Source organism: Dermacentor albipictus, chromosome 4 (genome assembly GCF_038994185.2).
Source record: "Dermacentor albipictus isolate Rhodes 1998 colony chromosome 4, USDA_Dalb.pri_finalv2, whole genome shotgun sequence".
Taxonomy (NCBI): domain Eukaryota; kingdom Metazoa; phylum Arthropoda; class Arachnida; order Ixodida; family Ixodidae; genus Dermacentor; species Dermacentor albipictus.
The window spans coordinates 142,328,820-142,342,888 of NC_091824.1; the positions used below are offsets into that span (position 1 = coordinate 142,328,820).

The 14,069-nt window shown below is 45.7% G+C and overlaps 1 protein-coding gene across 1 annotated transcript; it reads right to left on the reverse strand.

The window, feature by feature from the left end:
* Positions 1–1,753: 1,753 nt before the first annotated feature.
* On the reverse strand, positions 1,754–10,747 carry LOC135915451 (uncharacterized). Its single transcript, XM_065448529.1, has 3 exons — positions 8,867–10,747; positions 4,054–4,382; positions 1,754–1,965 (listed from the first exon to the last, which is right to left on the reverse strand). The coding sequence occupies exons 1-3, from the start codon at positions 10,549–10,551 to the stop codon at positions 1,817–1,819; spliced, it is 2,163 nt and encodes a 720-aa protein (XP_065304601.1). The 5' UTR covers positions 10,552–10,747; the 3' UTR covers positions 1,754–1,816.
* Positions 10,748–14,069: the final 3,322 nt, after the last annotated feature.

The window sequence follows — 14,069 nt, forward strand, 5'->3', positions numbered from 1 at the left end:
TGACCAATAATGCGCAATTTGGCTTCACACAGAATAAAAATACAACTTCCTTGCTAGATGAGCTATCCGATTACATCAACAGTTCGATAGAAAATAACAGAGTGGTCCTGGCTTTATTTTTAGATCTAACAAAAGCTTTCGATACCATAGACCATAACATTATGATAAAAAAGTTGCAATACCTGGGTTTTCGGGGACACTACATTAAGTTTTTTTCAAGTTATTTTGCTGACAGATTTCAGTGTGTTAGGTTGGGAGATAAATATAGCAGTTTGGAGTCACTAAACTATGGAGTACCTCAGGGTAGTACATTAGGACCCCTGCTTTTTAACATTTATGTTACAGACCTCAGCCTTCTACCATTACATTCTAAAATGTTTCAGTATGCAGACGACACTGCGATTACTATAGATGTTGCCAACATTGATACAGGGTTCCAACAACTACAAAGTGATGTTGTTAAATTATGTGATTGGTTTCAGGAAAATTATATTTACATAAATAAAGGAAAAACAAAGCTTATTTGTTTTAAGAATCCCCACAAAGCTATCACAATTAATAGAAGGATTTTTTTGCATTCATCAGACTGTAATTCATGCCGTTGCCTACCTTTGCCACTCGAATCAACTGTAAAGTATTTAGGTGTGCATTTCGATCAATGTCTTAATTGGAATAGTCACGTTAAACAAGTATGTAAAAAGCTAAGATCAATTGCTGCCATGATGTATCACCTTCGAGGCAGAGCTCCATTTAAGGTAAAGCTTACTGTATTTAAGGCGCTAGCTGAGTCTTTACTTATGTATGGCATTACATTATACGGCACTTGCTCTGAAAACAAAAAACAAGAAATTAATCGCGTAATTCGCAGGATAGTCAAGAGCATAACCTACGGTACAGCGTTAGATAGCGCAGATACAAGGGAAAAATACCAAGCCCTGGGTATACTACCAGTGACAGAACTATTTAATTATGTAGTTTTGAAGAATCACTACTTCAGCAAAGAATTCAAGGTTGCCGTAAAAAGAACGTGACATTGCGACAAACTGAGAGGTACGTGAAACCACGTGTCTACACTCACTATGGAAAAAGAACCCGGAACTACTATGTCCCTTCAGTATTTAATCAATTGAGTGATGAATTATGTACACTAAACACGAAACGAAAAATGAATAAAGCGATCAGAAAATGGTGTGCAAGCTCAACAAACATTTAGTAGGTAAAGCCAGTTGACTCATGCGGAATTGTTTACCGGCTTTGTTTTCAACTTTTGTTTATGTTCTTGCTTCGATACCTGTGTATAATTGTGAATTCATCAGTTTGAAGAATTGAGTTGTAGTCCTGTAAGTGACTGGTGTACTTATGTATCGCTTTGATGTTTTGACTTTGTTTTGACTTTGATGTTGTTGTTGACAACATTGTGTAATGAAACGAAAAAACAGGAACTCAAAATGCTTGTTATTTTTTTTCTTTTTTTGTTTTACTGCATTGGACGGTGTTCAGTGTATATATGCTAGAGAATGTATTCATTCTGGTAATATGAATTTAATATGTTGTTTCACCAACTGCCTGGTCATTTTACAAGCACTGCGTGCTTAGATTGACCTGCAATTTCACCCTGTATAAAGAAATTTGGACAAATAAATGAATGAATGAAAAAAAATACAGGGAGCAAGATGATTGCTTGACTATACGTAAACAAACAAATAAGACAACCAGAACGTCAAAGCTTATCGCCTGCAGCCATGACATGTTCCATTTCGGAAATGCTGGCGTGGGATGCACGCGGCCACGTCGAACACACTCTCTATGGCATGGGCTACTTGGGTGCTGTAAAAAATTCATGGGCCGCTGCCATTACAAGCGGGTAGTGGCCACTGTCGCATAGGTTGGCGAAGTCGTCCATCTCGGAGTTCCAGATCCCTGCACAGCTGAAACCACGATTCTTGGCTTCATCAAGGAAGCCGCCTGCAAAATATGCGCAAATGATCAAAAAAGCTCCCTCTAAAAAATTAAATAAATCACACAATGAAATATGTTTCAAACGTGAAGTGCTGGGACTCGGCAGAAATATTTCGCCGTGGCACACGGTGCCTAATAAAGGGCTACATATCCATAAATCTCAAGTTTCACTACAACAAGCATGCAATGCTCATGATAGAATTGTGTCGTTGATCCACGGAGTGCTTACAAATAGCTTTCACACCTAACTTTTGGTGCCTAAATGAAATGCCAAACGCAGGAAGTCAAGATTATAAACTCACCATGCGGACAAATATATTAGTGAACGCGGTCTGCTATAATTAGAAAAGTAACAAGGCCACCATTAGCTTTCACACATAGATGACGACCCAGTCGACTGTAGCTAGGGAAATGAGTCGAGACTGATCAATAAAGATGGATGTGGGATAACGAATGGATGCATGCGCACGTCATGAACACGAGAATTAGTGACACGATGTTTTGAAGTGAACACTGCTAATTACTGGGAACTTGCCAGAAACGTCGTAGCATCGGAATGAAACGCCGCGACAGGTTAACCTTCTTCTTTGTTTCATCGCTGTCATACCTGTTTCAAAAAGCTGCATGAAATCTTTCCGCGATCATGTGTTTATGTAATCTGACCGTGGCTTTTGTCTTTTGTATGAATTTTTCTCAAATTCTAATTTCTTTTTAACAGTGTTATGTAACATGGGTGCTTTCCGTCAGGCAAGAATACTGCCTTTTGCTGTAGCACCTGAGACAGCTGTATGTCTCAAACAACAAATGAATGAAATGAAATGAAAAAAACGCTACGAAGCTGCCCTGTGTATGAGGTGGCCAGGTTACCCTCAAGGAGCGTGCAGCGTTTTCGCCTGGTTATCCTCGCAACTCTGTTGCAGAATAATTTTAATTCAATTCAATGTATTAGTGTAGCACACTCCGCTCGAGAAAGGAAGAGCCAAGGATATGATCCAAAGAAGAAACCAATGCATCCATGCTTCATGTATTTCATGTCTTTCTTTACGACAAATTGTTGCGATTTTTTTTTCTGTACCAGTATAAACCACTGCTTAAAAGTTATGTGCCCACTAATAAGAGGAGGCCTCCTGATAGCTGTTTACTCTGGTACCTCCGATCCCGTTAAAATATCCATGTCTTTCTTTGTTCTTGTACTTTAAATAATAATAAGGTCGTCCGTTATCATCATCAACATCATTATCATCATCACCACCACCACGATTACCCCCCCCCCCCCCCCCCTGTGGGACTGAGACGCCCGCGATTTCAGTGGCGATGGGCCCACTGCGTGCCACCGCACATAAGCTCTGAATTTGTGCCACCGCACAAATTCAGAGCACATTGCCGAATCTATGTGAAGCGAAGTTTTAGTGTAGCAGGTAAATAAATACTAAAGAACTGTTACTTGCTGCAACGAGTTTTGCAGCATAGCAATTACGTGCCTGCCGGCAAACCAGCAAGACGCAACCCCCCCCCCCCCTCGCCCCCAAGCAACTCACGTGATCTACGTGACCACGGATTACACTGTCTCCTGGAATAGTCCACCTCTCATCAAAGCCATTCCCGGGATCTACCCGAGTTTGCTATTGCGCAGCCTTATAAGCATCGGCGTATCTTACTCGTCAAGAAGGCGACCAAGCGCGGCGAGCAGACGCGTCACACCACGAAAGAATCGCTTTAATAAACAAATTATGCTTGAATGCTTAGATTTGTTGCCCCTATTTAGGTACCGCTTGTTGTTTTACTGTGTAATTCCGTAGAGAACAGAGCCGGCCTCCGGCGTATCTGTAAGGTTAGCACAGATGGGGCTACGTATTAGTCGTTTCATAGTCTGAGTGCTTTCCTGTGTGTGAACTATTCGGCGGCGGCTACTGCTGCTGCTGCAGCATGTGCAGCATGTGCAGCATGTGCAGCATGTGCAGCTTGTGCAAGCATGTGCAGCATGTGCAGCATGTGCAGCTTGTGCAGCAGCAGCAGCGGCAGCCACGTTCAGAAAATTCCAGGAAGGTTTGCTTAGGAAACTTTGACTCAATAGGCAAACGAACGACGACTCACTGAGGCGCAAGCGCGTTGTGTACGAGAGCCACAAGCCGTGTCCTTTGGCGAGAACGTGGTAGGGGAGCACCCGTACATTGTTCATCTTGGCAGTCGCGGCGCACGCCTCGAAGTACGACCTCTGGCCCGAAGGCGAGGTTTTGCTTGGTGGCGCAGGTCCTTTAGAAGCCTCGTCTTCAAGGACGTCCAAGAAAGGGCTCTGTGTGTCGTTTACGAGGAAGGCGAGAGCGTTGGCTGGCACCATGAGGCAGAGGCTCCGCTGACTTGTCGCCGACTTCAGTGAACTTGCAATCGACGCCAGCGCTTTTAGTCGCTGACCCGTGTAGTAGCTGCAGTGGAACGTCAGTTTACATGTTTACAGTTTACATTACATGTTTAGATTCCTAATTGTAGAGTTTAATGTACGAAAGTAAGACATGCGCTATATAAAAGAAGTCATAGCGGAGGGCTACGTATGTATTTTGATCACCTGTGGTTCTTGTTAAAGGGACCCTGAAACGCTTTTGACGATTTTCTACAAACGTACTGAGTCGTTAGAGTAGGTCCTTCTGATCATTAATTGACACATCTAAGTGCTCTGCGTAAAGCGTGTAAGTTATTATAAGGTTTTAAAAATGCACATCGCTGCCGATCGCAGCGCACTGCTCGGCGGAATTTTAAGCCGCCCCTACCCATATGATCGAAATAACCCGTATGACGTCAGTGGGGTGAGCTATCCGATTGGCTGACCAGGGCGCGTGATCGATAATTTTTCCAACTTTATGGTAAACAAATGATCTTCATAATAGTTGGAATGTTAGTTAATTTGTTTTTATAAAGAGAAAGTAACATAAAGAGAATGCACAAGAACAATTTTTCAGTACACTTAAGCGCTTCCGGCACACAGCAAGTGTCGTCTGCTTGTGTTACAACCAAGGAGGATATATCCTCCTTGGTTACAACGTACTCCATTTTGACGAGAGCTCCGCGGTCAGAGTTGGTCTCAGTCTTTTCGCGAGCACTATGATTCGACTTTGTTGCCTTGTGGACTGCAAACGTAGCGACTGGCAATATGTCAAGCTGCGACATCGTGTCCCTCTGCAGGGCAGCGTACGAGCGAACTGGCTGCTGCGCATCAGACTGCCGCTATCCGATTGGCGCCAGGATTTTGCACGTTTGTGGCCGTCACTTTACACCGGAAGATTACTAACGCACTAGCGTTTCGCGAGTCCCGTATTAGCGCAAACGTAAGCGCAAGGGGACAGGGTCTGGCAGCTTGACTGGGCCATAACGGGATGAGCCGAGATGAGCAGAAGGGCAAAGGTGAATGGTCTGCACGGTGCAGCCACCTGGTGGCATAGAGCTCAACCATATACAGTAGCAGCAACGAAGCGTATTCTTTTTTGCTGCCGGTGCGTATTTTTCGCAGGAGTGTAATCATCAACACGTTGTTTTTATAAATGTTTAAAATGTTTTACACTTGGTTAGAGCAATATTAGAGCTTTGTTTGGCTGGTTAAGCGCTGCGCCAACAAGTGTCTGGACCATGCAGACCGATCAGGCCGCTCACGTACGTCTGCGCCAAAGTTCCTTCATCAGCTTGAGTTTATGCCTCCAGTCATTTGCCGATATGACCAGCTTGCCTCTGGCTAACGGAATACCAGACACGTTCGGCGCTACGACAGAATGCTCGCAACGCACGCTGCTTCGACAGCTCTCGCTTGGGGTCGACAGCCAAGCGGCTAGCGGAGAGGTTTCGCGCGGATGGGGGCGGGCTTCAAAACAACCGGAAGTGGACGATGCGACGTCGCATCGTGACGCAGGACCAGTGAAGGCGGAGCTTAGTTCCGCTCGCTCGGCGAACGAGTTGAGGAGGAAAAGCATGGCTGGGGAGAAGGGTAACTTCTAATCGCTTGTAGCTCCATTAATACGTAACGCTTCACTTAAATTGTGGTGCGAATGATCTACTTAAGCTGTACCCTACGCGTCTACAAAATTTGTCCGAATCGTTTCAGGGGCCCTTTAAGTGCACCTACGGATTACTACATTACGCGAGTTTTTATGCATGTTGTACGCAACGGAACACCGCCGCAGCAGATAACCGTACCTGCGGTCTCGCGCTCATCATGAGAGTGACATGCATAACTGCAGGTGTGTTCGACCTTGTAGAATAACAGTTAAATTTTACCACAGCCCAAGCTCTTTCTTTGAGTTGGTTGCATCGAACATTTTAGTCGCCAATAGTTGAGCCACACATTTTGAAATGCTGCCTGCATATGACTCAGCCCTTTGAAGCATTTACCACATAAATCTGTTTTGGCACATGTTTAGAAAAATTTGAATGAAAGATGTGCTTCAACCACACATATGTAACTTCTCATGCATATCAGCTAGAAGTTTTCCCCCATTTTCATCAAATATGATCTCGGAGGCTGCTATAGTTGTTCCAATACAGGTATCTTAATTTTACGCAGGTGTTAAAACACGCAACGCTCTAAAGTGCTCGCATAAATAATTGACTGCAAAGCCCGTAATAAACGCTCAAACTTTGAGCTTACCTTTACTAATCACCCATAACCTACCTAATTCTACAAAATGTAAGCAAGGTGGCTTGTTTATTTCGCCGAGGACACCGCCGGCGCTCGATTAATATGTAAAATAAGGGATAAAACTAGAGTTCAGGAACAATTTAGAAAGCTCATAATTAACCCAAGAACATCGAAGTTTCGACACATCTTAGACCAAACATACCCCTTTTTATCCCTATGCGTCACAACGAGCTTTAACTCGGTGTGACATATAATTCTCTCGAAACATGAGAAACACGACGGATAACGTCTGGATAACTCTTCAGAGCACTTGAAATTTTTTTTTACAGAGACTGTAATTCATGCCCATATTTAAGTTCCCATGCACATTGCCAACAATGCTGGCTTCATTTTAATTAAATTCGAACTCAGTGGCAGTTCTAGTTTTTAGAGCAAGGCGAGAGAAATTCTGAGCCCTTGGAAAAGCACCCTGCAACGCTCCGGAGCAGTCGCATACGTAACCCATACATATTATACTACGGCTACACATCAGCAATAACACATGCCGCATATTTTTACCAAATACAAATAAGATGTTCTGCTTAGTTTGCCGAGGACGCAGGAATAGCTTATTACGAACATCGTATAACACATAAACATAGGGCGAAAAAGTAATGTTCAGTAATTATTTGCGTAGCTTTTAATTCATCCAGAAACGTTATGATTTTAAAACTGCTTTCAATTAAACACAATTTAAAACACAAGCTCCAAGCTTTGCCAGCCCATCACTCACACCAAGGCACCTATTCACTGAGTATATATATTTATTCAGTGAATAATCTATTCCTTTTTCCGGATACTGTGAAAAGACGCATATAACGTTTTCGAGTACGTCTAGTCGCAGTGAGAGCTTCACTGTGTGATAGCCCACGTGCATCCAGTCTCGACAGAATTGGTTACTCGAGTGATCACATGCTATGTGAACTGCTAATAGCTTTGTTATTGAGAGCACCACCCATCTGATTCCAGCAATAACAGCACGCGCTCAATGTTAAATCATTGCGAAGTGTTAGTGTACGTACGACTCTCGAAAAAAATATATATATATATAGTTTTTCGAAAGTCGTACGTACACTAACACTTCGCAATGATTGAACATTGAGCGCGTGCTGTTATTGCTGCATTTATATATATATATATATATATATATATATATATATATATATATATATATATATATATATATATATATATATATATGTAAAGTTCAGTAAGTTCCTGAATTTAAGATGTAGAGATGAACAATTCTGTCATCTATGTCTTTTGGTGCCGCAGGTATCCCAATATTGAAACGAAAGTCAGGGGAGAAATCAGGAGTTTAACGTTGGCTCCCGCTTTTACCTTGTTATCGTTTTGCTCATCGTCTTGAATTTCCATCTCCCGCCTTCCCTGTGTTTCCCTTCGTTCCCTTTAGTTTACTCCTCCAGTTGTTGTTGAGACATTGAACTGCACGTTAGTTATCATTTCCTTCTCGAGTAAGCAACGTATCCTAACTTCTGAACTACTATCGCCCCATAGCGCATCCAGAACACAAGCTCAGCGTACGTGATGGTCAACAGTTGACATTCACATTAGTTAGTTGTAGCAGCGCCTAGGTCTGCTCCGCCCAGACCAGGGCGTCCTAACAATTTATGCGCGTATGCTTGTGTGCGCAATGCTCTTATCAGAGATGAGTAGGGGGCGCTGGAAGTCCGCGGCACTCGCTGAGTTGTTGAACTGTCGACTCATCCCTCGAGTTGATGACCTGTAATCCCCCTGTCGTCTGGCTTTCAACAGCCGCACCAGTTACTCCTGTTGAGCTTGCAAATAGACTGACGCTCGGATTTGCGTGATGGTTGTACCTTTGCTCTGGCGGAGCATCGATTTCTTAATCTACAAAATACCTCAACTGTACAGTAGTGCCCGTAGGACAAGTTCAAGTATAACTTAGGGTTAACTTCCCTTTTCACACACCCAAAATGAGCCACAATCATACGAATAGCGGAACGCACGTAGCACGTTGTCCTTGCTTCGCTGCGTGTAGAGCCGTTTGAGAGGAGCGTGAGGGTGCTTCCAGATTTGGTTCTTTATCGTTTGCCACAAAAATTGACTGTGATTCGCTAACGTTTCTTACAGATACGCCTGTTAAACAGGCGAAATTACGCAGTTCCCTGCAATGCCTCATAGGATGAAATGTGATAGGAGCGAAGCATAAGCGACGCTCCGCTAAAATTGCCTGTTATATTGTAAGGTCTTGTTGCAACCCACCTGAATGTCTTAGGGTAGAAGTTACTTCTAGCGTAAGAGGGCGGCCGCAGAAGTATAGAAGCGTCTCCCAGCACATTGGCAAGGCCGTAAAGGTAATCACCAACTCCGTAGTCGACAGGCTGGGACACCACCGTGCCCACAGTGAGCAAATGCTTCTGGAAGAGCTTTTGCAGCTTGGTGAGTGAAGCAACAATCGCGTTCCACGTGAATACGCCTCCACGCGGCCACTGAAGGTACACGCCCGAGTATCCCTGTCCCTTGCACCAGGCGGCCGTGTTCTGCGCGAGCTTCGCAGCAACTGCGTCATTTTCCAGCAGAAGCTTGAATCGATCTAGCTGGTCGACGCCGTTGCCGATGAGAACCTTGATCTGCTGCCAGGGCCGGACTGCCGCTGTCATGTTCCACAGACGCTCGAAGTTGTCCTCCTCAGCCGCTTGCGGCTTGGGAGCGTACTGGTCGCTCAGGCTGGCGCAACAGTAGACGACCAAGTTGCAAGAGTCGAGCGGTAACGTGTCGACAACGTAAGGCGATGCATCGGGCTGTTCTCTGCGACCCTCTGCGGATACGCTATACACGCAGACGTGAGTGCTAGGCAACGTTTCCAATATAGCTTTGGGCGTCGATGGGGCGGTCAGCGTGAATTTCGCCACTGAATTAGACGCGTAAAGGTTCTGCCAGTAGAACTCATTGGTTCCTGTGCCGATGTCTGTGGTGCTGAACGGTTCGCTGTCGTACAGGACCACGATGAGTGTCACCGTCCCTATGACTCCGACCAGAACAATCAGCACGAACGTGGCCCACCACGCGCTGTCCCACGTGACTTCGGTGGCCACCGGTACCTTTTGCTGTTGTCGCTGCTGCTCACGATGCTGCTGAGCAGCCTGGTAAATCGGCAGCATCTGGGGGAAACGAATGTTTCCTCTGGCCATACTTGGAGCCCTTACTTGCCGCGCATGCTTGTTGTATTGGCGCTCTCGGCAACGCTTGACGGGTGGAGAGACGATGCCGGTCATATTTGTGCAAGTGCTGAACTGCTGAGAGGCCGACTTGTGTAGAGACAAGTTTATCGGAGACAGGAGATCTTTGACAGCCCCCACGACATTCGGCTGCTGGGTGGCTCGTTGGTGTCGGTTCACGCCCGTCATGCGGTAGGCTGCGGGCTTCGACTCCACGGCCGCCCTTTCGGTAGCTTTTCTCCCAGTTCTGATGTTGTGCTTTTTCGCCGACGTTCCCGCTGCTTTTGTCCCTTCGGCAAGAGATAACTCCGACAGCACACCAGCAGCGACGGGTGGAGAGAGTACATCGTCGGAGTACCTGTAGCGATGTCCCCCCTTCTTCTTCCTCGGAGACTTAAGCGCGGCCAGCGGTGGCCGTAGCTCGTCGGAAAGCCTGTAACGCTGGTCTGCCTTCATCTTCGTTGGCGACTCCACAGCTGCAGGCGGTGAGGGTGGACCGTCCGAATACCTGTAGCGCTCGTCGCAGCCGCTATGCTCTCTCTTTTTCGAGGATGTGATGGCGCTCACGGAATCGCTGCTTTCGCGTGGAGAATAGCGGTATAGTTTAGGTTCCTTCGCCTTGGGCTTATTTGGTGGGTTGGGCGCGAGGTAGTTCCACAAACCGGAGAGGCGGAAGAAGCCTTTGGGCGTTTTGTGACCCTTGGCCTCTTGCTTCCGCTCGTCGGCCATTGCTGCCAGATGTGGTGATATGTAAGTGCTCGCCTCGTCGAAGCAACAAGGTAGCTATTATGGCTGGCTGCAAGTTCACGACGAATCTACAGGGTTATCGTAGCGAAACGGAACTCAGAAGTGGTTTTACGTGAGAATGAAATATCTTACTCACAGAACGCGACAAGGCGAAAGACCGCATACGATTTGTCTTCTTCTTCGCCAGATGCAAAGATGATGACGATGAACCGTCTCAACTATGGTTCGTACCCACACAATGCCAAAAATCGGTACCAATTCTAGCGTTTTTTTTTTCTCGCACGTGAAAAATTTCGTACACGTGCACGCACTGAAAAATGCGCCATGACCTTAGTTACTGTCTTCTAAGCACAACACGTCATAAGTCAACTTTTTGCCGAACTACAAGAATAACGCAAGTATATAGAAATCTGCGTGTTCATCAAGAAGATCATCAGTACGCCAGTGTCCTTCGCCCTTATAAAGGAATACCTAAGAATTAAAGAAAGAAGATCTGCGGAGTTCCTTTGAAGATGCAAAAAACATACTGTAAATATCCGCGAGTTTAGTAGAGTACAATTTAAAGTTGAAACTCACACTCAAGGAATTTTCTTTCCTCATGGTATTCGTTTTTCTTGAGAGCGATCGCTTCACTCAAGGCCTCTTGGCGCTCGTTGTACCTGTCTTTCCTGATCGCCGCTGTGCATATCGGTATAACTGTTGCTGGGCGCAATGACAACAGCAATGCCGCCAGTCTTCGTGCAGCAGGCTAAATGAGATAGATGCTTCCTTTCGAATCTGGGTGACGACAAGCATCGTGCTTTCAATCAAGCATACACCAACATGCGGAGTCGCAGTCCGGAATCAACGTTTCAATAAGAAGAGTCGTCTCCGCCAGAGCAAGTCATGTCCGGGTGAGGGGACTTTCCTTCGTCCGACAAGTTTTCTTGTCGAAATGCTGTTTTCAGGTTGAGCCTTCCCTCCTTCATCCTGGTAAAACTGTCGATATATTCCAGTGTCCATACTCTCGTGACCTCTTCGCCGCTTTTGCGTAGATTGAAACAGATACGCAAGAAACAGAAACACTCCAGTGCTTCCATGGCGAGCCCGCTCCTTTCAGAGGATTGCGTTTCTTAATGTGCATTTCTTGTGCCATGACACTGAAGGCGCCTCTCGGCATAGTCACATTAGCCCACTCTACGTGGCCATGCAGGAAGGAAAGAAACAAGAGGGGAGCCTAACGAGGGTCACGCAGCCAAGTGTCGCGAGCCAAGTATTCGTGAATCTGCCCAGATGCTTTCTTCTCTTTTTCTTTCCAGGTACTCTAATAATCGACTTGATCCTAATCTCGACGGAGTCGACAGTGTGTGTTTGGCTCCCGGCAGGCTTTGATCAATGCGCGCGTGTTTGGGTGCCTTAACAAGCTGTCTGTGTGCATTTTCTACCGATGTGTTTTTGCAAGTTCGGTTGCTTCTTGTAACGTAACGTATTTCTTCATTGCAGCCTGCAAGTGCAGCTGCCGCACCTGTTGTCTTTTTTTGGAAGAGAGCGAGCTGAGATGGCAGAAAGCGGCAGTGGGAGGTACCTAATTTATTGTGGTCGGATGACCTGCAGGGCGGAAATTTTAGAGCGTAGCTCTTAGGCGCTCGCTCCTGCGTCAGGCGTCAGCGTTGTCTCTCGGAAACGAGTGAACGAGCACAGCGAAAGATGAAAGCGAGAGCGTGAGATGAAAGAATGCGATAAATGAAGAGAACGCGTGGAGGAAAGCGGAGGGCGAACTGTGGCGGCAACATGAGGAGGAAAGCGGCGGAGGACGGTATGGCAAAAGCGTGACAAGGAAAGCGTAGTGCCGCGCAGGACGGGCTTTGCCGCGATGATGGCTACGAGATGGCACCAGCGTAGCGCGCGTCGTCTGCATGGAAACAAAGGCCTGCATGAGCGGAGGTCTGTCTGCGGTGGCTGCTGTCAATCGCACCCACGCGTCACGCACGCGTTGCCTCTCGTGATCTCTCGATTAGCGAGGTAGTCGCGCCACGCTTCGCTCTGTTTGCACCGTGCCGCACGAGAAAGATTGTCCACACCAGCCAACATATCGCGAAATGAAAACACCTATAGAGCTGCGCTAACATTTTGCATTAGGGAGTATCGTAATCGTCGGTGAATTTTTTTACTTCAATTTATTCCTTCACGTTCTCTCCTTTTTCGCTGAAGCATATTATATTAAGCCGCAACATGAACATACCAATACACTCATAGCTATGCTGGTGAAACGGTTACATGTTCGAACTACACACCTAGGACCTCAAAACTCAATTCCCTTCCGTCTCCTGCTCTTGATAACAGTGACCGCCATGAATTTCCCGCGGCGAAAACTGAGGGCAGAAAATAGAAAATTGCAGACAACTGATATCAGATATGAAAGGAAGATGATGGCGTGAGCTCCCTTCTTCAGGGCAAGTCATTTCATCCTTCCTTATCAAAATGAGACAGTGTATGATTATCTGTATATATCAAGTAAACTGCTCTACCTTCTTAGACCCTTCTCTTTTTCAGCATTGAAAGTACACAACCTCTATAACATAGTCGCTTAGAAAACTATTTATGATGCATCTATTTCAGCATGCCCAATTTTCCGAAAGTATACCAGCAACATTCTTGACACGTGTGAAGACTTAAGTGCATATTCTGTTGAAAGAAGCTGATTAAGCGTTATTGTAACTTATTTATAAATACTGAGCACACTGTAAACATAATTTTGTGAGGGAAGCTACCACAGTATTTTTCTCCTATGCCCTCGTCTACTGTGGCTTTCCCGCGGTGGACGAGGGCATAGGAGAGAAATACTGTGGCAGCCCAATGGCATGTTTTTTTTAGGCACTAGTAGAAGGGTACCGACGGCCGCAGACTGTCCCTCTTTCTTTTTCCGTGTCGGCAATTTTTTTTTGCCCAAGTAGGTGCGCAATGCAGATATGCTCTTATTAAGCAAAATCTGAAAAAAATCTTAATAAAATGTGGTGAACTAATGCCAGCATAAAGTCAGGTGTCGCAGTTCTATAAATTTCATCGGAAAGAGCACACTGGCAATGTGCGTGCAATCGTGTTGTTAAACGACGGGTTGTAGGCGCTTATTACGCCAGTTACGCAACTTTGTGCACTTGCCATACAACGTAACATAGTAACAAGGCGGAAATGGACAGGAAGATAGAGACATGTGAGATCAACGGTGGGCAAATGTCCGTGAAGCCAACGTTTCGGCAAGGAGTTCGGCCACCGTTGATCACTCGAAGTCTCTATCTTGCTGCCTAGCTCTGTCTTGTTGCTAAATTACGTTGTTTGGCATGTGCACAAATTTACGTAAGTGGCCCTGACGAAGACAACTTCCCCTTAACGAAACCTCGACTCACATCCCATATGTTCGGCCATTGTTGATAACTAAAACGTAATGTCATGTGTCATAACTCTGACATTACCCTCAATCATACTGAAAAGCCTGAATTCACATGCTGATAACTTATTTATTG

What these genes read in the sequence shown, in the direction of transcription:
- LOC135915451 (XM_065448529.1), bottom strand. Translation starts at nt 10,551, where the DNA reads ATGGCCGACGAGCGGAAGCAAGAGGCCAAGGGTCACAAAACGCCCAAA. An exon ending in TTCTACCCTAAGACATTCAG is followed by an intron (nt 4,383 to 8,866) that starts GTGGGTTGCAAC and finishes GTTCCACTGCAG; the next exon opens with CTACTACACGGGTCAGCGAC. An exon ending in CACAACGCGCTTGCGCCTCA is followed by an intron (nt 1,966 to 4,053) that starts GTGAGTCGTCGT and finishes CATATTTTGCAG; the next exon opens with GCGGCTTCCTTGATGAAGCC.